The 26629-nt window shown below is 48.6% G+C and overlaps 2 protein-coding genes and 1 long non-coding RNA gene across 7 annotated transcripts in view; 2 read left to right on the top strand and 1 right to left on the bottom strand.

Annotated features, from left to right (window-relative positions):
• The window catches only part of ERGIC1 (endoplasmic reticulum-golgi intermediate compartment 1), a 122336-nt gene extending 109108 nt beyond the window's left edge, over positions 1-13228 (top strand). For all 3 annotated transcript variants that reach the window (XM_033096027.1, XM_033096028.1, XM_033096026.1), the window contains exons 9-10: positions 1079-1201; positions 11371-13228. In XM_033096027.1, coding sequence (XP_032951918.1) covers positions 1079-1201; positions 11371-11478 — 231 coding nt within the window. In that variant the 3' untranslated portion in view covers positions 11479-13228. The remainder of the gene's footprint in view (positions 1-1078; positions 1202-11370) is intronic.
• Positions 4479-7524, bottom strand: LOC117016596 (uncharacterized). The gene is made up of 3 exons (XR_004421934.1): positions 7389-7524; positions 6691-6771; positions 4479-5138 (listed from the first exon to the last, which is right to left on the bottom strand). It is a non-coding gene; the product is annotated as an uncharacterized LOC117016596 (long non-coding RNA).
• A 5555-nt stretch (positions 13229-18783) lies between the features above and the next one.
• On the top strand, positions 18784-21853 carry RPL26L1 (ribosomal protein L26 like 1). 3 transcript variants are annotated; one of them, XM_033095721.1, is made up of 4 exons: positions 18784-18841; positions 19252-19428; positions 20686-20826; positions 21547-21853. In XM_033095721.1, exons 2-4 carry the CDS (start codon positions 19261-19263, stop codon positions 21673-21675), a joined length of 438 nt encoding a protein of 145 aa, XP_032951612.1. In that variant the 5' UTR covers positions 18784-18841; positions 19252-19260; the 3' UTR covers positions 21676-21853. The 3 variants fall into 3 exon arrangements, with proteins under 3 accessions (XP_032951612.1, XP_032951613.1, XP_032951614.1); XM_033095722.1 differs by having other exon boundaries at positions 18813-18859; XM_033095723.1 differs by lacking the exon at positions 18784-18841 and adding an exon at positions 18912-19042.
• The last annotated feature ends 4776 nt before the right edge of the window (positions 21854-26629 follow it).

The raw sequence follows: 26629 nt of genomic DNA on the forward strand, positions 1-26629 counted from the left end.
GAGCGACTGGGGCTGTGCCCGTCAGGGCCGGTGGCAATCCAACAGAGAGGGCATGTCTCGCTCGCGCTTCTCCCCGGGAGAAGCCTTGGAGCTCGGGCACAGCATTTGGGGTTGGAGGTGCCCCGGTGGTTCAGCTTGGCCTCCTGTTATAGATGAATGAGGGTAGCCCAGCGGTTCTCAGCATCCTGAAGAACCCAGACCGGAGAGAGGACACACTGTTCACTCAGCCCTGTGGCATCCTTTTCATCCCAGCCGGGTGCCTTCTCAGGAAGGCTTGTGGGAGGGTAGCAGGCCTGAGCCCTCTGCCTTTCCAGTGCTGTGTGCTCCTTCCGAGAAGCTCACTCCCCACATGGCCTTTATACTTCTCTCTCTCTCTCTCACACATGCACACAAACGCACACATACGTACACTCCTCAAGATGTCATGTGTGGCGTAGAATGTCCCCTCCTCACCAAGCCTTCCAGACGCCCTGCGGGGACTTGGTCCTTTGTTCATGCCCCTCAGCCCAACATGTCCCTCTGTCACGGCATGTGCAATGTTGCAGTATTGCGGACATTTTCACATCTGCGTCCTCCAGACTATGACACATCCCCCCGGGGGTGGCGGGGCTTACTCCCCTTTGGGGTCCCCAGCAGCCAACACACAGGAGAGCTGCTCAGTAAAGTATTGTTGAATAAATAAGTGGATTTTGCATGGCCCAGGAGTTGAACGGGGAACTAGGCCTTTACTTAGACTGAGCCCAAATCGCACTTGTCCCTTTCCATCTCTGCTCTCAGATTCCTGTTTTGATTCTGGTGCTGCGTCCAGGTCATATGGCTAATTTCCAAAGGGCCAAAAGGGTCCAGCACGATCCCAGCAACGTTGTCTGTCCCGATACTGATGGCAGAGCCTCTGGGGAAGGGGTGTGAAAGGAGGGGCCGGTGGGGTCTGGCTCCCTGGGGGAGCGAGAGGGAGGAAAGAAAGCCCATTCTTGTGGGTTGCTGGGGAACCCTCTACAATCCAACGCCCACCCGCTGCGAGGTGGTCTCTGTGCCTGAATCTCACGCCCTCTCCCCCTCGTCTCTTTCTCGGGCCCAGGAGTATGTTGCTTACAGCCACACCGGGCGTATCATCCCCGCCATCTGGTTCCGATACGACCTCAGCCCCATCACGGTCAAGTACACAGAGAGACGGCAGCCTCTGTACAGGTTCATCACCACGGTGAGTGGATGGCGTGCCTGCTGGGGGCTCCTTCTCTTGGTGCCTCCACGGGTTCTCGCAGAAAGAGGGCACAGCCTTCAGGGCCAGGGGCTCAGGCTGTACACACTAGGCTCTAATCCCTAGGATGTTCAGAAATGTCCTCAGAGTCACATCAAGATCGGTGATGTTTCATCAGGAAAATATGTTCCAGCGGGGAATGCCACTAAATCAATTTCATTCCTTAAGCGGATCTTTATAGGCTCGATCAGTGGTTCACGTTTTCTCCAGTTTTTTGTTTTTATGGAAAGGATGCTTAGCAGGGTTTATCCTTTTCTGTGTAAATTTTTCATATCTGTTCTCCAACTATAGCTACTGATATTGTCAGGTGTTTTCTTTCTTTCCTTCCTGCCTGTTCTCTTTTCTTTTTTTTTTGTTGCCATTGTCTCCACCAAGTCCACTTTTCTGTGGGGCAGCTTCAAGCTGATGTCAGTTGGTTTTTTTTTTTTTTTAAATGCTGATTATTTCTATCAAGTATACTCTTCCCTGACCTCCCATTCAAAATGTCCTTGGAGTCAGAATAGCTGGGTCACCCTTGCTTCAGTCAAGGGTCTGAGTCAGCTGAGGTGAGGAAATGGGTGATTATCCCTATCTCACAGATTTGGAAACTGAGGCCTAACGGTCCTTATGCTTCTACACCTCTTTATACTTGTAATAATGATTCAGGATCAGGGGTCCAGTCCTGGCATTTTCATTTCCAGCTCTACCTAGATTTGTATTAGTCAGGACTCTGGTACAGAAGAGACAGAACTCTACATCAAGCTGGTTCGAGGGCTATGTAGGCGTCAGGCATGGCTGGATCCAGGTGTAAATGTTGTCTGGGATAGGTCTTCCTTCATCCTGGTTTCCTCTGCAGTGGTCTCATTTTCAAATAGAATTTACCAATAGAAGATGCCTCTTTCTCAGTAATTCCACCCTGAGACCTGGATATGCTATTGCTGTCATTGTCCTGGCTCAGGTCCCATGCCATCCTTGTGGCCCGGAGAATGAATAGAATGCCCCAGCTGGCCAGCCCCACTCTGATCACAGGAGAAAGATTGCAAGAGAAAAATCAGGGGCCGGTTACTGGAGGAGTGAGGAGTGGGAGCAAGGAGGCAAAAGATCAGATAGCCACAAGGCTTCCATCTGCTAGTCTACAAAACAGGAAAATAATCTGTATTCTCCCTACCTCCCGGACCTCGTGAGTCTCAGAGGAAATCCTGACATGGAAGTTCTTTGCAATTACAGAAAGCCGTCTGGATGGATACAAAGGCTGTCAAAACTCGGGGGCTTACGTGAGCCTCAGAACAGCCTTGTCTGTTCTCTGACTCCAGAAAAAAATTAAACTTCCACTCAACAAAGGACACCTAACATAAAGTCGAAACACCAGACACAAATAGGGAAAAGATACTTGCCAAGCAAACAAGAAGGTTATATATAAAGAACTCCTACAAATCGTAAGAAAAAGTTAAAACGATCAAAAAGGAAAGTGGGTAAAGACGAGCCTTTCACAGAAGAGCCCACACAGGGCGTGAAAAGATGCCCAAGTTCACTAGAAATTGGAGGAACGAGCTAGTAGAGGAGATAGGTGAGCACAGAGTGAGCTGCAGTCCCACCCAGCAGGGGCACCAATGGAACTGGGCACCAGGTACGGCAGCGACAAAGAGGTGGGCGCAGTCTTGTCTATTTGGAAAGTTCCCAGCAGGAAACCTTGAGATGGGTCCTAAAGGGTGAGGTGACATTTTCTAGACTGGTATGTGAAGGAGAGAGCGTCTAAGCAAAGGGAATCGTACGTGCGTAGGTGCCCAGCACAGCACGTCTTGTGAGGTCCGGTGGCCTCTTTCGATGGGGAGGGACTTCTGAGAGCTGGAAAGCCCAAGAAGTCACGGGAGGAGCCTGCTCTTCATCACCCAGAGGCCACACGCCTCTGTTTCTTTCTCCATTTGACCACCAGCCCCTCCTACGTCCCTGTCCCAGCCACCTCCACCTGAGTGTGAGCAGTGCTGCAGGGAACCTCCAGACAGCATGAGCCTGGTAGTTTTTCTGAAGGCCCCATGATGCCATTTTTAGTTGCCATGGCAACTGTGGGGTCAGCCTCTCGTGAGCTGCTGGATGTCCCTGGCAGATGGCGTCATTGTGGGGCTTCAAAGGCCCTTGTCACAGGACAGCAGATGTGGGGGATGACGTTTGCATGCGGACACACAGCACAAAGACCCCCAGCAGCCCTTGCGCAGGGCGGGGTGGGGCCAGGATGGAAGTGGAGGCACCTGCTGTGACTTCTCTTTCACTCTTTTTAAAATCAAACACTTGTGTGTAAAGCCCCTGAACCACAAATGGGGGTCTCTGCAAATAGCTCCTCGGAGGGGCTGCTGAAGAGGGGTCTTAAGCCAGGATGTCGTCATGTGACGGCTGCGGAGGCAGCTGTAGGTGGGCTGGAATGAGGCGTGGATGTAATGGGGGGGGTCTCCCCAATGCAGCTCCAAGTATCAAGTACCTGGCTTATGCACGGCTGCCCCTCCAGGGTCTCATGGTCTGGAAAGGACCCGTTTAGCCCAAGCCTGAACGGAAGAGGGGTCCTCCTCCAGAAGTGCCCACCAGGCTGCTGGGGGCTCCTCTAGCCACCCAGGGCGCCTTGCTCAGACCTCCGCTTTGTGCTCGTCCAGAAAATTCCACCGCTAAGGAAACCAGCAGGTGGTATTTAACAACATGCAAGTGACCCCCTTCCAAGTGCCCCGCCCACACAGGCACATGTGTCCCCTGCCACTTGCTGAAACCTCTTTTGTGTGATTGCCTTCAAGTGGGTTTTGGTGACAGATTGGATGTCTTCGGAGGAGTCACATCACTTTCCTTGTATGTTTTATGCTATTTGTGGAGAGCAGCCAGAAGTCACAAAGTACCGAATTGGGCCACTATGGCCGTGACAGTTTTTGTCCACCAAAAAGTACCAGCTGGTACTGACATGCTTCCACGGGGCAGTAGGGATCGCTGCATTAGACATGACCCCTCAAGGTGCTCCTTGCCAGTGAAAGGATCCCCCAAATTTGAGATTGCGCTGCATGGTTGCCAGGCAACTAGGTGTCCCCAGCATCTAGTACAGGGCCTGGCCTGGTCATAGGTGCTCAGAACAGAAATATACAATGGACAGCTGCTTGGAGAAGTGATCATATAGCTACACTTACTACGCACCTACTCTGTGCCAGATAATTTTACAGTTATCTCCTTTAACCCTCCCAGGAACGCTCCAAGGTAGATGGTACATTCCTATTTTATATGTGCGTTAATTGAGGCCCAGAGAGATAAAGAACCTTCTCTAAGATCACACAGTCAGTAAATGGCAAGATTGGGATTTGACCCCAAAGCCCACCTCCCTCTTCCAAAACAACGGCTCTCAAGGACGGATGTTCCCACAACAAGCCCCAAGAAGCCATGTGGCCCTTGGTAGGACACAGGATCATTTGATACAGTGGCTTCTGTCCTGGGAATCAAGAAGAAGTAATAGCAGGAAACAAAGCAATGTTGTGAGCACGCGTGATCGTCACAGTCATGCACATGCAAACCATGAGAAAAAAAAGCAAACTGTTCAAACTTGTGTTTTGTAAGTTTTTCTGCCCCTATCTGATTACCTTTCGCTCATCTGTTTGGGCACCTGAAAGAATATTCCGTAGACAGAAAGCAGCAGGTGCTTGGGGTAGGGGAAGAGACGGTAAAAAGAATTAAGAGGAGACAAACTTAAAACTGAGAAGGTTTTACCTGCCAAGATTGTGTGAGTTGGGAAAAGACCAGCTTTGTAGCTGGACAGGCACGACCGCCTTTTCAGAGCCTCCATCCTCTCCTACTGACACTTCTGCCGTCATGTCTCTCTCCCCGGACTGTGAGCTCCAAGAAGGCAGGGCTGGGTCTTTGTCACCTCTGGTCTCCAGACCTGGGACAGTGCAGGCAGGTGATAATAAATAGGTATCAGACAATGAACAAACAGGCGGAGGGGTATACATCTTGGTCCACTCCCAGGACAATTTCCGTTATCTGAGGAACAGAATAAACCCAAATTAGCAGCTCAGTTAGTTTGGAAATGTGCAAAAATCTTCAGTTCAGATCCTTCCAGACGTCTGAGCAAAGCTAGATCTTCCAGAAGGCCATGTACCAGGGACGGATGGTGCCAACTGAGTCTGAACACAGGTTTCTCAGTTGGATGGAAGCTTTTCTAAGGCAAATTCTGAGACATATAAGGAATATTAGAATGGAGTGGGCTCCCTTTTACACACTATACTTATTTTTTATTTTTACAGCCATACACAGCTTCCTACTCCGTAAACTTTGCTGATAGGGACCCTTTACTTTAGGACATTGGATACGTAAAATTTAACAGAATTGAGAAAATACAATATGAAGAAGCCATCCATGCCTGACGAGGGGGACTGAGGGGTGCCTTCAGTTTGGGCTGAAGTGGGGGTGTCTAACAGAAAAAAGCAGGCCCTTTGCAGCCTCCCAGACCTAGATTCTTATCACCCTTACCTACTTGGTGGCTGTGTGACCTTGGACAAGTCAGTCCCTCTCTGAGCCTCTATTTCCCCATCTGTGGAATGGGGTCACCCCATTTCCCCAAGCACTTGCAAGGATTGAATGAGAAGGCAGAGAAAAGTGCCATCTCAGGCCTGGCACATAGTAGGTGCTCAACCAAGGTGGGTTTTTTTCAGAGGAGGAGGTGGGTATGTTGCAGCTGCAGCCAATGTAAAAAGGGTGGGGAGAGGACTCCACTCTCTCCCCAGACCCTTGCAAAAGAGGGTGAGAGTGGACAGTCTGGCAGGCGTGACACCACTGTGTGAGGACCACCACACCTGCTCCTCTACCCCTCCCCCACCTTTCCAGGGCCCAGTCACTGGCTTCCCGTCTGTCACAGCCCCACCTCTGCCTTGTCATGGCACCGTGTTCTCATCCACGGCTCCAGTCTGTCTGCCGCCGCCAGCATCTGATGGGACTCCGATTCATTATTTATTTCTCATACTGTGCTTTTCCACAAGCTTTCCAAGCAACGCTAACTGGACGAGGAAAGTGAATGAACAGCTCCCGGGCACTTACAGCATAGCAGGCAGCCAGACAGAGGTCATCTCGGTCCTCATAGGGGCCCCATTTCACAGATGAGAGAAACTGAGGCTCAGAGAGGTAAACTGGCTTTCCCGGCCAGGGTCGCAGAGCTGGGATCAGACCCCAGAAATATTTATTCCAGAAACCACAGTCTTCCCCAGCTCTTGGTGGTATGTCTGTCATGCTTCTTCATTGTACTCTAGAGAGAAGTAAATGGGGGAGGGGGTGGCAATGGGTGGGGGAAGCGTTAGTGCTGATGGGACAACAGGATTCAGCTCTCCAGCCAGTGAGGTTGGAACACGTCTGTTACATATTATAAGGAATTAAGAGCCATAACTGAAATGTAAGGGACACACACACACACACACACACACACACACACCCACACCCACCTTCTTTTCCAGGTAGACAAGCTAACTTCATTTTAGCCATAGCAGACAGTCAGGAAGCTGGTAGAACCGCAGGGAGGAGGTCTGTGCGGAAGAACAAAGGGCCATTATTGATGACCTCTGCTGAAAGCAGAGTAATGGGCCTCTCTCAGACTCACTGGGGCCTGGATATCGAGTTGTCCTTGTTTTCATTTCTGAAACTGGGGCTGCTGACCAGAGTAGGGTTGCATGTGCTAGCTGTGGTGGCCCTTTCTGGCTCAGTGGCTCTGCTCCTTCACCCCCACCCCCACCCCCACCCCTACACACACGTTGTCCCTCCTGTCTTGGGGCCTGGTCAGGAGGTACAAAGCATGGCAGCAGTGAGGGACCGGGGGAACAGGCATTCAAAGGTGGCATGGACACTCATTTAATCCCACCACTATCCTGACGGGTAATGATTAGCTTTCTCATTTGTAAAAGGAAACAGGCACAGGGAGCTAGGCTGATGCAGGGCCCCCGGTGCAAGGGGCCGCAAGCATCCCAAGTCTCCTGCACACCCCTAGCCCCTGGCTGACACCCCTGTGAGTGAGTCACCTCTGTCCCCTGCCTTGGGCATGGACCCCCGCTCCCTTCCTGAGCAAGTCATTTATTCCTGCGTTTGTTCATTTAACACTCACTCTGCCACTCCCCATTCATTCTTTCTCGTTCACTCCTCTACTCACTCAGGAAGCTTGTCAGGTATGCATGTCCTTCTGCATGCCAGATACTTCTGCTGTCTTCTGTCCCATGGGCTGTCAGGGACACGAGAGTTTAAGCGGCAGGATTGAGGTAGGGCATTGTGGGGTCTGAGGCGCCCCCTGACTGGCCAGAGAATGGAAACTACCTGTGGCCTAGGTGCGTTGCCTGGATGGATGTTCTTCATCCCAAACACTTCTTGGTGCTTATCTGAAACAGCCCATCTACGCCTCAGTTTCCCCATCTGTAGAATGGGTCATTGGCGTGCTTGGGACCTGGGCAACTGCAAAGATTCTGCCTGTGGTCACCCTTGCTGTCTGGTCTTTCTGTAAATTGACTTCATCTGCTTCAATGAGCCAGATAGAAAATGGAAATCGAGACGCAAAGGCCTGATCTGGGGAATAAGTGAACTTTTACCCAATGTTCTTCTTCGAGTGGATCTTAGAGAGCTTTAGACAATCTCGGGTCTTAGCAACAAGGTTGCAGCCTTCCGGTTAACAGAACCATGAGCTTGGGGGTCATTTACTGAGCACCTCCTAGGTGCCAGGACCTCCAGAGGCATCGCCTGCAGTGCGACAAATGGCAAGGCAGGGATGGCTTTCCTATTTTGTAGATGAAAAGACGGAGACCCAGAAAGGCTCTCCCAGGCCAGAGTAAGTGACAGCCACGACTCAGCTTCTAAAAGCTGCGAGCTCGTTGTGCCGCCGCCGCAGGGAAGGCCCCGGTGGACTCCCCGTGTCCTTACCTCACCCTAGTCTGCTCGAGCCCCTCTTCACATGTCCCCGGCCTCCGTGCCCCAGGGAGGCCCTGGTCTCCTTGCTCTTCTGCGTGTGGAGCAGCAGGCTGTGGGAACTCAGTGTCGTGGGCATGGTTCTCTTTATTGTCCTTTGTATTCATCTTGAGCCTGTCCCCACAGGTCAGGGAGACGCAGTCACCGTCCTCCCTGCCGCCAGCCTTTTCTTCAATCCATGCTTGAGATCTGCTTCCGCCTCCTAACGTCTGACCATAGTCGTCGTGTCCCCCCCACCCCGGCTCCCCCCGCCACCACACACACACACCAGCCAAGAAATCACAAAGGAAGCCTGTTATTTTGCCACCACCTGAGTCCAAAGACAACCATACCCTTCGGGGAGCCTCATGGCTACCTTTAGTTCCCTGTGTTTCAGACGTAAGAACCGTGTGACAGATGGCGGGACGGCCATGACTGACCACCTCCTTGGACAGGTCCAGGTGTGCTGGGAGTTTCTGTGACCACCCATGTATCAGAGAGCACCCCAGGACCCTTCTCACGAGCCTGCCTCACCTCACACTGGTCCCCACCTGTGCATCTGAGCATGTCAGAGAGGCCCGAGCAGGCTGAAGAACCAAAAATAATGAAAGCAGGGGCTATGGCAACATCAGGAGGGCTGCTAGATTTCTCTCAGCTTTTGAGCCACCCCCTCGAATGTGCCAGAATTCCCCCTCCTCGGTCGACCAGTGACCAGCACCTTCAACAGCTGTAGGATAGTGGGGAACATGCTGCTGAGCTGGGGGTACCAGTACGTTCACTACGGGGCCTCCTCAGTGGCTTAGCAGCTTCCAGGCACCCAGGGCCTCAGTTTCCCCACAGCTATGTGTTTTGGGGGTTTTTCTGGTACCTCAATGCAGTGTCGTCTCCTGCTCTGGGCCAGCCCAGTGAAAGGAGGCTTCAGACTGGGTGCCCGGTGGATGTGAATCATAGGAACACTCGAGTTTCAAAGTGTGTGGATGAATATAGGTATGTGTGTGAGTGGTTATTTTTTATTTTTTTATTATTTGCTCCATTGCACTTAAGTCACATTTTCCTATCCTCTGATCCAAGCTCTAAAAGCATTTTGTGGTATAAAATCTCCCATCATCTGATCCACTCTACCAAAATAAACCAGCTCCCCTGCCGTCATCTTCCTTGAAAAGTGCCCCTGCGTCATGCTCCGAGGCTGGCAGAGCGAGGCCTGGCCCCCTGAAGATACTCCACAATAATCCCCTCAGCGCCCCCAGCCTCTTCACTCCCTGGGGGGGCTGCTCCGGTTTCCTGGGCTGTTATTACTGGAATGCCAGCTGCTCCACTTACCACCCCTCCTTACAGACCGGCTCTGTCTGCCTGGGGCCTCACAGGCCTCCGCTTAGCTCATCTCGTGGAAATATCATTTTAAAAATAAATGCCGGTTCGATTCACTCGCCCCTCTTGCCTCTGCTGTGCCTCCTGGCCGCCTCCACTTGGCACCAAAGGGTCCATTAAGGCGCTGCCTTCTCCCAGAGTCCTCCAGTGGTCAAGTGTCAGTGGCTGGCCAGCCACTGGTGGTGCCTTCAGGGCAGTCTCACGCCCTCTGGGGCTGCCCAGCAGGGCTTCTACATGGTCATTTAAGTGCCACGTAAATTTGGCCTGTGGGGAAGAGTGAGAGCTCTGCGGGCAGACCGACTTGGCTCTGCCACGTACCTGCTGTGTGGCCCTGGACGTGAGGTGCCTCCCTCCGAGGCATACGGAGGGGTGGGTGGTATCGGGGCTTAGGAATGGCATAAAGTATGTGCTCAAGGGGAAAAAGACATTTCCTGTTTCCTTGCAAACCCTCTGTGGACTCCTTTTATCTTCCCTTGCTCATACTTTGATTCTTTTATGGCACCAGACAGCAACTCATAGGTAGGCAAGAGAGGTTTGAGTACCACGTAGCATGCGTTTTGTACGTCACCAGAGTAGTTTCGACAGCTTCACAGCAAAGTGAGTTATTCACTTGGGTAGGGCGTTTCATGCCCGAGACGCAGCAGTGTCATGTTCAGAGTGCAGACTCTACAGTGTGTACCCCCGTTCGGCCGTCAATTGCTGTGGCTTTAGACAGGTGATTCGGTGTCTTTGTGCCTCAGTTTCCTTGGCTGTAAAATAGGTATAAGAATAGCACTTGCCTCACTGGGTTGGCCCAGGGACTCAGTGATGGGAGCATGAAGCACATCAAGCCGTGCCTGGCACAGAGAAGGTGCTGGCAGCACTGCTCTGTGGTGGTTATATTATGTGGCAGAAAATTATGAAGTACAGACATACAGGTGACATTCATTCTTACCCCCTTACTACAGCAGTTTTTCATCAGGAGAATTGTGACCTCCAGGGGACATTTGACAATGTTTGGAGACATTTTGGTTGTCACAACAGGGACGAGAGGGTCCTACTGGCTTGTCATGGATAGAGGCCCACGAAGCTGGTAAACATCCTTGAAAGGCACAGGACAGCCCCCCCCAACTCTGTATGAGCTTTCTGGGAGCGCCACGGCCCGCTTTCTCCTCCGTAGCACTTGTAATTTTGTATTTGTCTGTATGCTTATTTGATTATTACCCAACCTATGAACAGAGCACAAGATTTTAAGAATGAGAGGAGATTTGTTTCTCGCTCCAGTCCATCCAGGCCAGTGCTGCCTTTCCAGCCCACCCCAGATCTCAGTCCCAGGCAGCACTGAGCCTGGACCTGTCAGACCCGGCTTCAAGTCCCACGATTGCCACTTGCTGGCCGCATGACCTTGGGCCAGTGGTGCCACCTTTTTGTACCTCCATTCCTTCATTGGTAAAAGGGATTGTAAAAATATCTGATAAATTTAGAATAGAAATTAAGACCGCAGGCTCCAAGGTCAAGATATACCTGAAGAGTTCAAGTCACAGTTCTGCTACTTACTGTGCGAACTTAGTTTCCTAACTAAGCCTCGGTTTTCTCACCTATGAAATGGGTCTAATAATCCCTTTCCTCATTCAGAAGGTTAACATGGGAATTAAAGGAGCTGATGATTATGCTTTTATTGTTACTAAATTCATCATCCAACAAGTGGGGTTTTTTGAGGATGTTCCAGACCCCCTGGCTTACCACGTGGTAGGTGTAATGGGCATCTGCACACGCTCGTCCTCTAGTGATTTGGGAGGGGACAGGCGTGGCATTCCCTCCAGTGCTGACCTCTGACCTCCCCCCACTTTCAGATCTGTGCCATCATTGGCGGGACCTTCACCGTTGCTGGCATTCTGGACTCGTGTATCTTCACAGCCTCGGAGGCCTGGAAGAAGATCCAGCTGGGCAAGATGCATTGACGACCTGCCCAGCCTGACGGCCAAGGACCTATGGAGACCGAGACCATCAGCCCTGCCTCCAGCGCCTCTATCTGGCCCCGGATCTGGCTGTCCCAAAGTGGGCGAGGGGGAGCCAGGGGGTGGCTCGTGGTTTCGCAGCTACCTCTTTCCCCCCCGCATTTAATTTTAGATGAATTACACTGCCTGAAGTTGTGATGCTGTTTCCCCTGGGGAGCACCAACACCAGAATCAGGCAAGGGGTGCTCGGGGATGTTGGGGACCACTCCTAGAAGGGCTATAGTCCCTTCTCTCTTATGGGAACAGCCCAGAATCCACGTCTACCAGCTCTCAGCCAGGCTTTGACAATCTCATAGCCTCCACCATTTAGACACACTAATCACATAGTTTCCCCCCTGAGCAGCCAACCTGCAAACCTGCGCTGTCAGCTCTGGACCGGGCTGCCCAAAGGTACCCCCGACCTGGCGCCTTCAACAAAGCAAGGTCCTTCCGGGCCAGCCCCTGAGACGTGGCGCTGTACATGGAACCCTCACTGCTGCCCCATCCTTTTCTGCCCACCCAAGAGCCCAGGCCTTCAGAGCCTCGCCTCCACCCCTTTCTTTTCCTCCCAAGAAGCAGATGCCCAGTTGTTAGGCTGCAGTGGTGAAGATTCAAGTCTCCCATTGGTCACTGGGCGGGTGGTGGGTTCCCCTTCCTCTCTTCACCTTGATCCTCTGAACCCCCACCAATGTGCCTCAGCCCCCATGCTGTGTAACAGCAGCTTCTCTTGGTGGAGGAGCTCGTTGTGATGGGAAGTCATCCTCTGAGAACCAGACAGTTTGCGCACTTGTATCCAGATGCAAAGCGTTTTTTCTCTGCAACCGTAAAATAATCACGTCTCGGCCTCTCCCAGCCAGCCACCATCAGTCCCAAGGCCTTAGGCAGGGGAAGCAAAGCAGACCCACCCTTCTCCCTCTGGACATAGCCTCCGGGCTCCCAAGGGCTGCACAGCCTTGGCCCTCTCTCCAGCCCAGTTGTGGCCCACTTGCCACTGAGCTCCCCCGTCGGCTGGCCACGCACCAACATGTTCCTGGTTCCTGGGGTGGCTCCAGTGTCTCCCCACTTGCTCCTGCGGTGGGACCCTACCCACTGCTCCCCCTCATTGTTCCCCTTTAGTCCTGAAAGGGAGGGGCAACGGTCCAGGCACTGCTTCCACCCAGAGAATTTCAGGTATGCTCTGGTGCCCCAGGGACAGGGCCGCCCACCTGCTTTCCATTTATATCAAGATTGTTTGCATACTTTTGTAATTAAGGGGAGTGTCCAGTGGAAGGAGTTTTAACTTAATCTATATTAATAGCGCATGTCTCTGCCATTTGTAATTTTGGCTCTGGATTCCAAGTAGAAGAGGTGCCTGGCTTGCATATGAGTTCACTGATGTGCATTTGGTTATTTCCGGTGTCTGTGGCCACTTAGATGGACTGTTTTTACGTTCTGTTCCCCAGTTACAGAAAGGAGTCCCTTTGGTGCGTGACTATGTGGGCCTGTAGGGGGTGTGGGCGGGGCGGGGAAATGTGTGGCATGTCCAGGAGTTGAAATTCCACTTTTTGCATTAGAAAAAAAAAAACAAACTTTTGAGGACATAGAGGATGTCAGTTTCCTATGGAAGAGACGCCTCCAACCCGTTATAAACAAAATCTTAAGGGAAAAAAATGTTTTCGTTCTTTTCCCCCCTCATTGGGTTCAAATAGATTAAATGGCTGATTTTCAGAAATAACGCTGTGTGTTTCTTTCTACTTGATTGTGGCTGGGTAGCCCGGAGGCTCAATCCTAGAAGGGAATTTAATTCTAGAGGCTAGAAATTTGGAAATGTGGGAAAGATCTGTGAGGATGATCAGAAAGTCATCCTCTGGACTTAGCCCTTCCTTTGTTGAATCTCTACAGAATGTTCCCGGACCTGTCATGTTCTAGCTGTGTGCCTCAGGCCAGGTCCCTAACCTCTCAGTGCCTCAGTTTCCTCAGGTGATAATGGGGATAGTAATAAAACAACCTAGTAGGGCTGTTGCAGAAATTAAATCTCTAGTATGTGCAAATCAATTATACTGGATTAGAATGAGCTTATGTGTGCAGGAAAATGATACACGGTAAATATTCAAAAATGGTAGTTGGTTCATATTTGGTACTCCCAAACAGAATATAATCTTGAGAACAGAGCTAACATTTTCCCACAACTTTGCGCCAAAGGTTGCATAAATGAAGGTGTTTCATAAATTATTCTTGATTGCCCGGGACCTGGCATTCCTTTTTCAACCTTAAGCTCCACAAAGGGAGATCAGGACCAGCTGTGACAAAGGGACTTACGTGGATATGTGCCAACCTGCTGTCCAGTCCTTCACGGTCTTCTCTGGGACAGCAAACGTGGATAAGCACAGGACGGATGAGTGTGGGAGTGAACCAGTCTGCAAGACACTCTTTATTCACCCTCCCCATTCCTCTTTAACAGCCTGTCTCCTACTTGAGTTACCGTGACACTCAAAGCTACTAGCAGTCAAGAGTAGTCTGCTTACCGGTAGTCAATTATGTGTGTTCCCGAGCCTGTTATGCCAGCTGTGCGCTATGCTATAATGATGTGAATTAGTGAACCAATGAAATATGACTCAAAAATGAAAGACTAGTAAAACTAAGTTGACTACTTTGGAGAGACCCGATAAAGGTGAGTTGCTACTGAATTTGCTATGAACCAGACTACAGAAAAGACTTGGGGGACAGAGGGGAAGTCCTTGAGCATTCTGCATTGGTGTCGAAAGTGTCTTAAGTTCTCGCTCCATGTTACTCTTAAACCAAAGACTGGAACTCTTTGGCTGGTTTCATGTAAGGAACGTGAGGGAGAACCCCACTGGACGTTTCCCAGGGAAAAAACCTGGCTTCAGAGTCGAAAGGTCGGTGAATGTGCTTTAAGTTGATTTAAAACATTTAAGGTATGGGTGTGTCACTTGTATGTTTTCCCCCTTAGACCAATTCTTTCCCTGGTCTAACCAAGCGCAGATTACAGTGTTTCCGTGTAAGATTTCTCAGGCAAGATTACAGTGCAGACACAAGTTGGGGGCAGTGTTGATTCAGGCAGAAATGGCCCGTCCCGGGGAGGGGTGGCAGTTGCAGGAGAGATGACATGCAGAGGCGCATCAGTGGAGAGAAAAGCTTCTATGCTGCATCCCGCGCTGCCTGGGCGGGATGGTAGGCAGAGGGGGTGTGAGGCCTGGGCAGAACTGGGGCACAGTGATAGCGCTCCCATAGTCGCTGCGGTTTGTTTCTATCACTACATGTCACAAATGAACATTTGACTCTTCACAGAAACCAAGACACCCATTGTCTCAATGGAGGTCCCACTGGTGGTCCTAGTCGCTGCATTCGCAGCTCTAACCATAGACGCGGCCAGCGGTCCAGGAATGTGAGAGGGGACAGGGAGGAGGGGGACATTCACCCAAGACCCTATTCCTGCCCCAGCAGTCGCCTTCTGTCAGTTATGTAATGATGAGCTCACGCACACTGTTCTGACCAAAAACAAATTGTGTTTATGGTAACTCTTGTAGGAACAGCTACCAGGGCTTGGGCATTCTCCGCGTGCCAGGCAAGGAGTGATTGTTCAGGCCTTGTCTGTCTGAGTCCTCACAGCAATGCTACGAGGAGGTGGGCGTTACCGCTTTTTTCGGAAGGACAAAACAGAGATTTAGTCATTGGTCTCCGTCACACAGCTAGCAGGTGCTAAAGCTGGCATGCAAGCCCATGGCCACCTGACTCCAAGGATGTGAAGAATTGTATGGTTGGTTCCTTCTCAGTCCCCAAGATTTTATTGTGTGAAAAGGGAAAACTGACCCTCTTCCCCACTAAACAAGGGAAAATTGAAAGTAGTGAGGGTACTTTTGTTTTCTTCCTTTTAAACAGCCTGCAGAGCAAAGCTAAACTGAACATTGGGGATTTTCTTAAAAATTTTAAACCTTTAAAACATGATTTTAATTACACAAATAATACATGCTTATAGCCCCATTGGAGGAAAATCAGAAAAGAGCAAGAAGTTAAATAGGGAAAATTAAAGTTATCCTGAATCCCATTAATCAGAGATAATCAATGTTAACATTTTAACAATGTCCTTCCGTAAACAAAATGGGATCCTGCTGTTAATATTTTGTAGTTTCCTTTTGTTCTCACTTAATAGACACCTTTCTACGTTAATAACCACGGATCTCATCACTGTCTTTATCGACTGCAAGATAACCTGACGCTGGATCATGTTCATCGCCTCTCCCGTTTCATTCGGAACCTATTTTCTCACCTGTAAAAGGGACAATTCAGAGGGTGGTTTACCAGATTAAATAAGGTAATGTCTGTAAAACTGTTAGCACAGTGCATGACAGTCAATGCTCAGCCTAATAAGATTGACCATTACTATTCATTTAATAAACAATAACTTCTACCATCTATTAAGTGCTTACTTCGTGCCAGGCATGGTGCTAAGGGTTTACTTAATCCTGACCCCAAACCGATGAGTTAAGTCCTATCATTTTCCCATTTCTCAGATGAGGCAAGTCAGTGACTGAGAGGCTAAATACCTTATCCAAAGCTACAGAGCCAGGAAGTGGCGGAGATCCAAACCCAGGCAGTCAGAATCCAGGACTCACACATTTCCCCACCACATCACCGTCTGCCTCTGGGACATAAAAATACACCCTGGGCATTGCCTCAGTGCCAGGCACTGTGCTATCTCTTGGGGCTTCTACACCAGTCCGTGTCTGTGTTCTAGGGTGGGCATGAGGCAACACAGAAGCCAATCCCACTAAGTCCTCATTAGAGTGACAGCCTCAGGCTCTCCTCATCTTATCTGGTGATGTCATGGCACCTGTCTTAATTTTACTGAGCCCTGGAGGGTGGGTGTAGCAGGATGTAAAGAAATGCCTCTACCCTGTTTGATCGTGAATACACCTTGATTGTCTTGGGTTGTAATGATCTGTCCTCACTTGGTTGTCCTTCACCAGTGAGGCTCTGTGCTCCTTGGGAGCAGGGACCAGATCTCACTCCTCCCCAGATGTCTCTTATCTAGCCCTGTACCTGTGGCTCCATGTAGGTACCAAATAAATGGTGAATAAATGAATGAGTAAATGGATGCATGTGTGAGGAAATGAGTAGGAGAATGAGTTAATGAATGTGATAGAGAAGTGAATGAATGAATGAATGAATGCACCGATGAGTGAACTTATGGAGGGGAGGGGCTTGGGTCGGATGAATACTGCAAGGGCTGCTGCTCTGAGAACCCTCTTAGTTTCCATGTGAACTCAGTCCTAGCAGCATATGCTTCTGCCTTGCCCCTAGAAAGTGACTTCCCTTTTTTTTTGTCCCTGTCTTTACTGTTATAAGTCAATGTAATTGACTTAAAACATTTTGACTGTTACAAGTCACTGTAGTTGACGTATAACGTTGTGTAAGTTTAAGGTGTACAACGTGCTGATTTGATGCACCTACACATTGAAAATGAGACTGGGAAATGATTCAGGCCTCCAGCATCTCACATACTGACCATTTCTTTTTTGTGGAGAGTACATTTAAGATCTTCTTTCTTATGACTCCTTCCCCCACCTCCTTACTCTGAGCCTCGGCGCATAAAGGGGGGCCTTTCAGTTGCCTTTGCCTCAACAACTTCCCCTCGGCTGACTCTGCTGCCTGGCTTCTGCGAACAGACCAGGCGTGGCCATCCTCCCAGAGTTTGAAAGCCAGAGGCCTCCAACACTGACTGCCGGGGGTCTGGAGTGAAACCTAAAATAGGTTCCAGCAAGTCCAGGGATCAAGTCGCATGCCCTGGTTAACCATGAGTATTAGTAAATACCGGTGTTTAACAATTGCAACACCACATATCAGGAGACACAAGCTGGTGCTAAGGGCTTGGGATATGCTGGAATCTAGCAAGACATTCTCCCCTCTCTGAATTTCACGGTGCTCATCTGTTAACCGAACACCGCAAACTCTTCTATCTGGCATCTGGCACAAAGTAGGCGCTCAATGGATTTGAACTGAATGAAAGAATGAATCAGTTCAATCAATCAATCAATCAATGGGAGTTTCCCTCACAGCGAAGCCTAGATCAGAGGGACCTTTCATCTCCAGGGGCCGCACAGGGTGTTTCAGACTATCGAACGGTTGGGTAGTGCCCGCACCTCGGGGCGGCCATCCGGGGATGGGAGGCGGAGCTCTGGCGCGACCGGGCGGGGCGAGGCGGGGAGGGAGCGGAGGTCACAAACCCGCAGCTAAGCGGCGGCCGAGCCCCAGCAGCGCGAGTCGGCCTTTTCCAAAGGCGCTGGTAGAGGCCAAAAAAAAAAAAAAAAAAAAAAGACCACAACCCGAGTTTCAGCCAAGGTAGCTCTTTGCACGTGTTTACATGAAAACACAGAAAGCTTACAGTGTGCGTCATGGGGAGTTAATGGTAAAAGTCTGAACGTCAGGACTCGGTCAATGCGAGGCCGGGCCTTGGGGCTGTCCTGGAGATTAGGAAAAATGGGTGAATTGGCACCTATATGCCAGACACTGTCCTAAATACTCTAAACGGATTAACTCATTTAGTCCTCATAACAACTCCATGAGATACCTACAAACATCATCCTCATTTCACAGATGAGGAAACTGAGGCTCAGAAACATGGGGCCGCTCCCCAAGGGCCAGCAACGTGAAGAGGTCCAGGGTCCAGGTCTGACTCTACAAGCCCGGCTCTTCGGAACAGGGCCGAAAACACGCAGGGGGGGTAGTTTTGCAAAGCCTGGTGGTTGGTTCTCAACGGTCGTCAAACGTGTGCACCTCAGAATCTTTCCTGTTGAGGAGAGCGCTTGCTTTACATTCAGATTCCCTGACCCCGACCTACCACTGTCTGGTTTTGTAGGACTGTGGTGGAACACGAAAAGCTGCATTTTGAACAGGCTTCGCGATGATTTTAAGAAGCAAGTCAGCAGATTGCATTTGGAGCATTATGATGTTTAAAGTACCCCGATAACAGGCCTAGATGACCTCTGCGGAGAGCAACTGGGCAAAGACAGTTTGGGGTAGGAGGGAGACTATTGATGGTGTACCTATTAAAGGAACATCAATAAGCCTCTATTGCAGGTCCTACGAAAGTATACCCCTTCTCTCCAGAGGCGCTATGTCTTCGGGGTTCTGGGCATGACCTCCAGAGCCGCTCACCTCTCCGGTAGTCCCTTGGAAACGAGGCACTGCGATCCCACCCCAAGCCGCAGGGGGCACCATTCAGCTTCGTTCCGAGGGAATGAGGCACCGCTTTCTTTCTGCGCTTGCGCGCCAAGGGAGCCTCATTTCCTGCTCTGCGCGCGCATCGTCTGGTCATTTCCGGCGCCAGGTAGGCAGGCGAGTGGAGGTTTGTGTTTTTTGCGGCTGTGAAAGTCCCTTGGCTCCATAGGATCTTTCCCCACTGGCTGCGGGGCTACCCGCTTTCCCAGAGATTTGTCTGCGTGACCCCAACCGTGCATTCTGTAGCCCGGGTCTCCCCCTTCCGTCAGCCTCGAGGCCCCAGTGCCGCCCTCTCCCCAGGGCTCCTCGGGTTAGGCACGCGCCCTCCCTTGCACACTTTCCTCAGCGTAACACCCATACCTCCCTTCGTGCCCCCCCTTCTCCCCCGAGTGCCTTCTTCCGAGGCCACCTCCTCCCGTAGAGCAATTGCGCGGGGGTGGGGAGGAGTGTCCTGATGGAGAGCCGGCGCTGGTACCCCACTGAGCGCCCTTTGGCTCCCTCCCTCGTGATTCTTTGCAGACGGTCGCCATGAAGTTCAACCCCTTCGTGACCTCGGACCGCAGCAAAAATCGCAAACGCCACTTCAATGCCCCCTCACACGTGCGCCGGAAGATCATGTCGTCCCCGCTCTCCAAGGAGCTGCGGCAGAAGTACAACGTCCGCTCCATGCCCATCCGCAAGGACGACGAGGTCCAGGTGCGTCTCCCCTCAGGCTCTAGTTACCCAGCTGCGTAGCGCGCGGGCGCCACCTTTGCCTAAGAACTTCGTGTGCGCTTGGACGTGGGGGAAGTCATAGACTCACCCTCAGGACCCTGGCACGTAATTGTGACCCCGCAGATGTGTTAGACGGCAGATGGAACGCAAAGCCACCAGCGAGCGCCTGCCCGGCATAATCGAGAACATTCAAACTCGCTTCTCTAATAATAATAGTTTCCTTTTAAAAATAGTGTGCCAGCCAAACAACACTCTGCTGTTTGATTTAGCCCTGTGGCAGCCAGCTTAGCTTGCCAGGCAGGCATTGCTCAGGGTGTCTCTACACCAGACCGCAGGGGATGATTCCCAGGTCTTTGTTACCGACCCGATGGCTTTCTAGCTGTCTGTGGAATACTCCACTGGAATGTCTGCAGATATCTCAAACTCAACTTGTTACTGACTATTCTTTCCTAACGTCTCTTTGTTCCCCCATGTTCCGTGCCTCTGGGAAAGGCGTAACTAGCCACCCAGTTGCCTAACCAGACTCGATGTCATCCTCGCCTCTTCTCACTTTTCCAGTCCAGTTGATTTAGTCTTATCCCGTCTCCTGCCGGCCTCCTCATTGGGTCAAGCGTTTATCTGCTTCTCTTTAACCCAGCTGTTCCTTGGACTCGTTTTATTAACATTTTCAGCCTTGATCTTTAGTAGAGGCTTTTTCACAGACTTCCATGTCTATATAGAGTTGGCTGGATTCTCAGTGAGTCGTGGCTGTTCTCTTTTCAACCTGAAAATCACCTTGGTAAATAAGCTGAACAACCGAGGTAGACATTTTTAGGAGTATTGCGATTCTCCGGTTTTTCAATACGTGGTACTTCATCTGTGCTTAATGAGCGTCAGTTATATTGTGGCTACTGTCTAATAGGCTCTTGCCATCAGACAAACCATAATCTAGTTGACTTCTGAATTGAGTTGACGCCTAAGCAGGTTTTTAGTACGCAAAACAGCCCACGAGAATTTTAACATTTACATTTTTTTGACTGTAAAACATTTGAATTGTAGAAATCTTGAAATTTGGAAGAATATAAATTTTAAAAATAGTCCCCTGTAATCCTACTTCCTGCCTCCTGGTAACCATTATCAATATTGGGCTATATTTCCATCCCATCATGTTATATGCCGTGTATATAAAACATATACACACCTCACTGTGATGTCCATGCATTAGAAATGAGGGACATTCTTCTTTGTATTTTCTCTCAGGTGGTTCGAGGACACTACAAAGGTCAGCAGATCGGCAAGGTAGTCCAGGTTTACAGAAAGAAGTATGTCATTTATATTGAGCGGGTGCAGCGTGAGAAGGCTAACGGCACAACTGTCCACGTGGGCATTCACCCGAGCAAGGTATGGCCTGGCCTGAGCAGTGGTAGCGGCCGTTGCTATTAGAGCCAGTGACATGTTGCTGCTATGTACACAGGCGGCCCTGGGAGGATTTCAGAGGAAGGTCAGGCAGGCTTGACTGATGCACAGGCTTGGTGATGTTGTCAAGGATCCAGATTCTTTGCTTGTCTGTTTTGTCACCTTTGGTGAAGGTTCTTCAAGTAGGTAGTAAGGGGGTTCCAGGCATTCCAGATACACTTCCCCGCTAGATAATGTCAGGAGGGAGAAGTGAGACCGGTTCTTCCTGTGGCCCTCACACCCGTCTAGTGGAATACACTGTTGCTGCTTTGCACTCCTGTTTTACACACTGTATTGTAGGGTCTCCTCCAGAATTTCAGATCCAAAGGCAGAATAGAATGGTTGGGTCTTCCTTACCCTTGTGATCCCTGTATTGCCCAACAGCTGAAAGGAATGCAGATGTTTCTTAAAATGCATTTTTGCCAGCCGACGGATGATAGACAAACCAGAAACATGTTGATAGTGTAATTTTTCCCGACTCAAAGGATATTTCATGTCACTAAACTATCTAAATGGTCTCCTAGATCCTCAGGAGTTAGGGGGTAGGAGGTTGGGTAGCAGATGGAACCTAAGCTGTCGAGGAAAGCTCTGCTGTACAAAATAATCGTGGTTAGTAATCCTTTCACTTAAGAAACAAAGATCCATCTGTTTTCTCTCTCCTAATAGGTGGTTATCACCAGGCTCAAACTGGACAAAGACCGGAAAAAAATTCTTGAACGCAAAGCCAAATCTCGACAAGTTGGAAAAGAGAAAGGCAAATATAAGGAAGAACTTATTGAGAAAATGCAGGAATAAATATTAATATAACCTGTTGTCTGTGCGGCCCCAGCTTAACTGCAGATTTTTAGCCTGGTTTTGAAGGTATCTCTGGAATATTTGTTTCCTTCTTCCTTTGTTATTGATATGTGGCTCTGTAAATCTACTTTTGCTGTTTTGATTTATGAATAAAAATTGGAAATGTTTTCTAATTCCAGATGGAATTTGTGTTGCTTTATAGAAAAAGTCCATCTGATTATCAATTCCCAGTTGCCAGTCTTTCAGGGTTTCATCTGTGGAGCAGCAGAGTATTGATGGTTTAAAATGCACCAGGTAAATTTGGGAAAGTATGGATTAGGAGGTATGTAAATATGTATACACACAGCAGATGAAATAGGGTAGGTGCCCCACACAGCAGCTGTGTTATCATTAGCGCGTTGAGCTGTGTGTCTAGTCAGTATAATGAGTAGGTCAACCCAATAAGATCTATAGTTTGATTTTTCTCATTTGAGTTTTGTCTTTATTCTCAACCAACATGATTTAGGACCTCAAAAGTTGCGTAGAAGTCAGCATTCATACTAGATTAAGTTCATTGTAAGGATGACGTATTCTGATGCCTGGTCTGGGCCCTAGGCTCCAGCCAGTACTCTCATCACTAAAGTTAAATTATGATCATTTCTAGGAGTCAGACTTGGCCTATTTCCAGCAACTTGTTTAATACGTGATAGAGATAAGGGCTTTGAAAGCTTATTACTTGAGATACTGCATGTAACGCACAGAGAGTTCAGCACATTTTAGCTATTGTTTTAGAGGAGAATGGAAATGGGTTTGTTTGCAGGGGCAGAGGGAAAAGTTTCTCTCCAGGGAGTTCAGACAAATGCTGGTTCTTGAATGAAAGGGAGGGCTTAAGGGCAGCAGTATTATGTTGTGGCTGCTGCAGGAAATGGAGACTGAATAAGGCCAGATGGGTGGGTCTGCCCATCGAGGTTCAGGCCCTGGGGTATTCCCATGTTTCCTGGAATGACTGAATTCAGCAGTTTCCCATTGACCTTTCCATCAAATTTGCAGATGTCCCTTCGCTTGAGTGAGCCCCCTTGTGCTATTTTGGGAAGACTCCAAACGTTCAAACTTCAGATAAATGCTTCTGAATGTCTGCTTTCATGTTGCACTAAGACATGAGGTATTCAGCTCCAGAGCTTTCATTGTAAGTTGGGTAGGCAAGTAATTGAACCTTCTGACAACCAGATGGAACTAACTCTACGAAGCAAAAGTCCAGTGGTCTCTGCTGATGCTGCAGGCGTAGAGCAGTTCCCACCTGGTGCTGGCTTGGGTCTTTTTTCATTGTTCTTTTAAACTAGTTGTTTCAAAGACGGAATACTTAATATGGTACAACATAAAAAGATGCAAAATTAAATTTCCTTGTCACCTTGACTCTCAGTCACTTAGTTCTCCCCAGAAGCAGTCACTGCTTCTTTTGTATCCTTCCACAAATAGTCTATCTATATATGATTGGGGGTTTACTAAAGGTTTGGTCCACGAAGAAGTCTACATGAGAAAGGCAGGTCGTCCAGATTGAAACAGCTATATAAGGTTGGTTTATTCCCTGAAGACATAAAGGTACAAATATTAAAATCTTTGTCCGTTAGAAATAACTGAGTCAACCACATCCTAATTCTAGAACATATTTTTGGAGGTCTCAGTAGGTGTGTCTAGCTTGTAAAGTAGCGAGTAATTTAGGGTTTTTCTGACTGTTTGAAATAGGAGAGGCAGCATGGCTTAGTGGGAAGAACCCAGGCTATGAAGTCTTAACACTCAGATCCTAGTTCTGTCACTTAAAACAGCTAGACGGGGCCAGTACAAATCTGAGCCTCCCTTTCCTAATGTAAAATGGATTTAATAATACTTCTATTAGGTGTTGTGAGCATTGAATGAGACAGAGAATTCAGAGTACCTAGTTCAGTGGCATGTGGCCATCACTCAAGAAATGGTAGCTGCCATAATCATCAGTGGCCGCCCACAGTGCATGTCCCACACATGCGTGCTGAACAAATGAGTGGTGAAACATGCTGGAACATTCGGCTTCTCTAGGAACTCCAGACTTCCAGAGGCCCCCGGAAGGAGCTTTATGACTCCATGGCTTCGTGACTGTGTGCCAGTTTTTATTTACAGGGCCAGGCTTAGGAAAGGGGCTCACTATAGCGTGTCAGTCAATTCTTATTTACTTTATCCCATTGGGGTTGCCTCTGAGACTTTTCCTCTAGGAGTGTTCTCAAACTTTTCAGTCTCGACCTCTGCTTACACATTTAAAAATTACTGAGGACATAAGCATATAGGCCATAGTGTTGCAACAATTGTGTATGGTGCCACATGGGTACTAGACTAATTGGAGGGGATCACTGCATAAATGAACTAAATGCCTAACCACTATGCTGTACACCTGACACTAATATAATACTGAATGTCGACTAACAAAAAAAATTTTAAATTGAGGACCCAAAAATCTTATATTTATGGGGGTTCTACCTATCATATAATTTGCCACATTAGAAATTAAAATCTTAACATTTGCATTCACTTTAAAATAATGTTTAAACAATAAACCCAGTAATAACATTTTATGAAAAATATCTTTTCCAAACAAAACAAAACAAAATGTGGTGAGAAGAGTGACATTGTACTACATTTTTGTAAAATTGCTTGATGTTGGCTTAATAGAAGACCAATGGATTCCTACAATGCTTCTGCATTCAGCAATATGCTATTTGGGGTGAAGCCCAGGAAGAAAATTCATTGTCACACAGATTAGTTAGGGAAGAGAGGCACTCACACACCTCTGGGGGAGAGTCTCATGGACTCCCCAGGGGCCCTTGGACCACACTATCCAGCGTCTGATTTATTTCCTGAAGGGGACTTGAAGTGCCTGAAGGCAGGTAATATTCCTTCATTCAGGAGGCCACTGAATCCTAGCTCCTGACCTTCCCTACAGTTTTCCTTTGGAAAGGGTGATAAAATGTTTTTGACAGATTCACTGGTAGAGGGAGCTATTGGCCAATACTAGCCCACAAATATAATACCGAGATTAAGGATTTTTCTCATTTCACAAAGGATGAAACGGACATATTTACACAGAACTGGTATCTGAACTGCCAATCCCTGTGCTCCCCGACATCTGCTGCTCAAAGAGGCTGCTGAGAAAGTCAGGCAAAAGTTAGACTTAATGGGATCAACTTAAAAGATTTGCATTTTTTAAAGAATGGGAAAATTTCACAATAGCCAAGAAGTGGAAGCAACACAAATATCCACTGCCAGATGAATGGAGAAACAAAATGTGGTCTATACATACAGTGGAATATTATTCAGCCTTAAAAGGGAAATTCTGACACATGCTTACAACATAGATGACTGTTGATCACATTATGCTGAGTGAAATAAGCCAGTCACGGAAGAACTACTGTGTGATTCTGTTACCGGCTCCGGGGGCGGGGGGCCTTGCCATTCTCAGGATAGAAATCAAGCGAGTGGGCAAAACAGTTTTGCAGAGAGAAAGGTTTATTAAAATGAAAGCTTGATGCACCAAGGGAGCGCACTCAGGAAAAGAATGGATGTGGCTCCTCCAGGCTTACAGGCAGAGCAGTTTTATGGGCTCTTGGGATTAGGGGCCACCCCTTCCCTTTTCCTCTTTCCCTCCCCAAAGTATGTTGAGGTGGGTCCTACACTGCACCTGCGCAATGTACCCACATGCTACTTCATGCGAGACGTCACATTAGCATCTTAAATCTCCACTTAGGGGAGTGTTTTTTTACCATGATAATGAGGGAAAGCTAACTATAGGACAATTCTTTTAACTAATGTGCATGTGCGACTTTAGAAACTGTCCCTGGGCTCACTTATCTCTCCTGCAATTATGGTTCCGCTTGTTTTGTATTGGTCGGGGGATGTGGCTCAAGGTTCTCTCCAGCTCCAGGCTCCAGCTACGTGACCACTGACTACAATTGCACTTATCTGAGGTTTGTAGCAAGGTCAAACTTACAGAAACAGAAAGTAGGATTGTCAGGATCTGGAGGGAGGAAAGAATGGGGGAATTGTTTGATGGGTATGGAAAAGTTCTGTTGATTGGGTGTACAACAATGTGAATATACTTAGCACTATTGGACTGTACACTTTGTAAGTGGTAAATTAAAATGGTAAATTTTATGTTACGTATAGTTTACCACAATTAAATATAAATTTTAACAAATGGGAAGCAACTAGGAGCAAATTTCTTTCTCTAATTTAGTTCTGGTTGATCCCACCCTTTCTCAATTAACCAGTCCAGCTGTATAAGTGTTTATTGAGCACATTCTATACATAAAGTGCCCTAAGGAACAAAGATCAGTTAAACAGTGCCAGTTCTCAAGGAGTTTGCCCTCTAGTAGAGGGTTGGTTAAGATACACACACAAACGCGTACAAGGCCACAGGAGATGCACTAGCAAAATGAAACAGGTCTTGGAGAAAGCAGTGCTTGGACTGGAACTTCAGGACAACAGAATTTCTACTGAGGCTGAGTTTTGGGGGAGCAGTATGAGCACAAAAGTGACCAACGAGTTTCCTACCTTGTTGGTCTGGAAAAGGCTTGGAATCGTGTTTGAAGAGTTGGTACAGATGTTAAAAGATTATTGGTCCAACTTCCCATTTAAGAATCCATTCTACTTGATGAAGAAAAAAAGGAAGAGGTAACTTGAGGGAAGGACGGATGGCTATCGCAGGAAACTAGTCCACGGTAAAGCACATTGGATTTAGTTTAGAGATCTGCTTTCCATCTTGCTTCTTACCCGTGAGCTTTATCCATCTCCTTCACCTCTCTGAGAATTGGTTTACTCCTGTTCAAAGGTTGTGGTATACTGTAATTAACATATGGGAGAATCCTTGGCAAGCATTAGAAACTCCATGTTTATCTTCTCCTTACTATTCTAATTCCTACTCCGCTTTCAAGGCTCAGCTCAGGACTGGCTG

The sequence above is a fragment of the Rhinolophus ferrumequinum genome, chromosome 24 (assembly GCF_004115265.2).
Source record: "Rhinolophus ferrumequinum isolate MPI-CBG mRhiFer1 chromosome 24, mRhiFer1_v1.p, whole genome shotgun sequence".
Classification (NCBI taxonomy): Eukaryota; Metazoa; Chordata; class Mammalia; order Chiroptera; family Rhinolophidae; genus Rhinolophus; species Rhinolophus ferrumequinum.

Excerpts from the sequence above, each read along its gene's own strand:
- RPL26L1 (XM_033095721.1), top strand. The coding sequence starts at position 19,261 with ATGAAGTTCAACCCCTTCGTGACCTCGGACCGCAGCAAAAATCGCAAA. Across the intron at positions 19,429-20,685 it reads GCAAGGACGACGAGGTCCAG|GTGGTTCGAGGACACTACAA; the intron begins GTGCGTCTCCCC and ends ATTTTCTCTCAG. Across the intron at positions 20,827-21,546 it reads TGGGCATTCACCCGAGCAAG|GTGGTTATCACCAGGCTCAA; the intron begins GTATGGCCTGGC and ends CTCTCCTAATAG.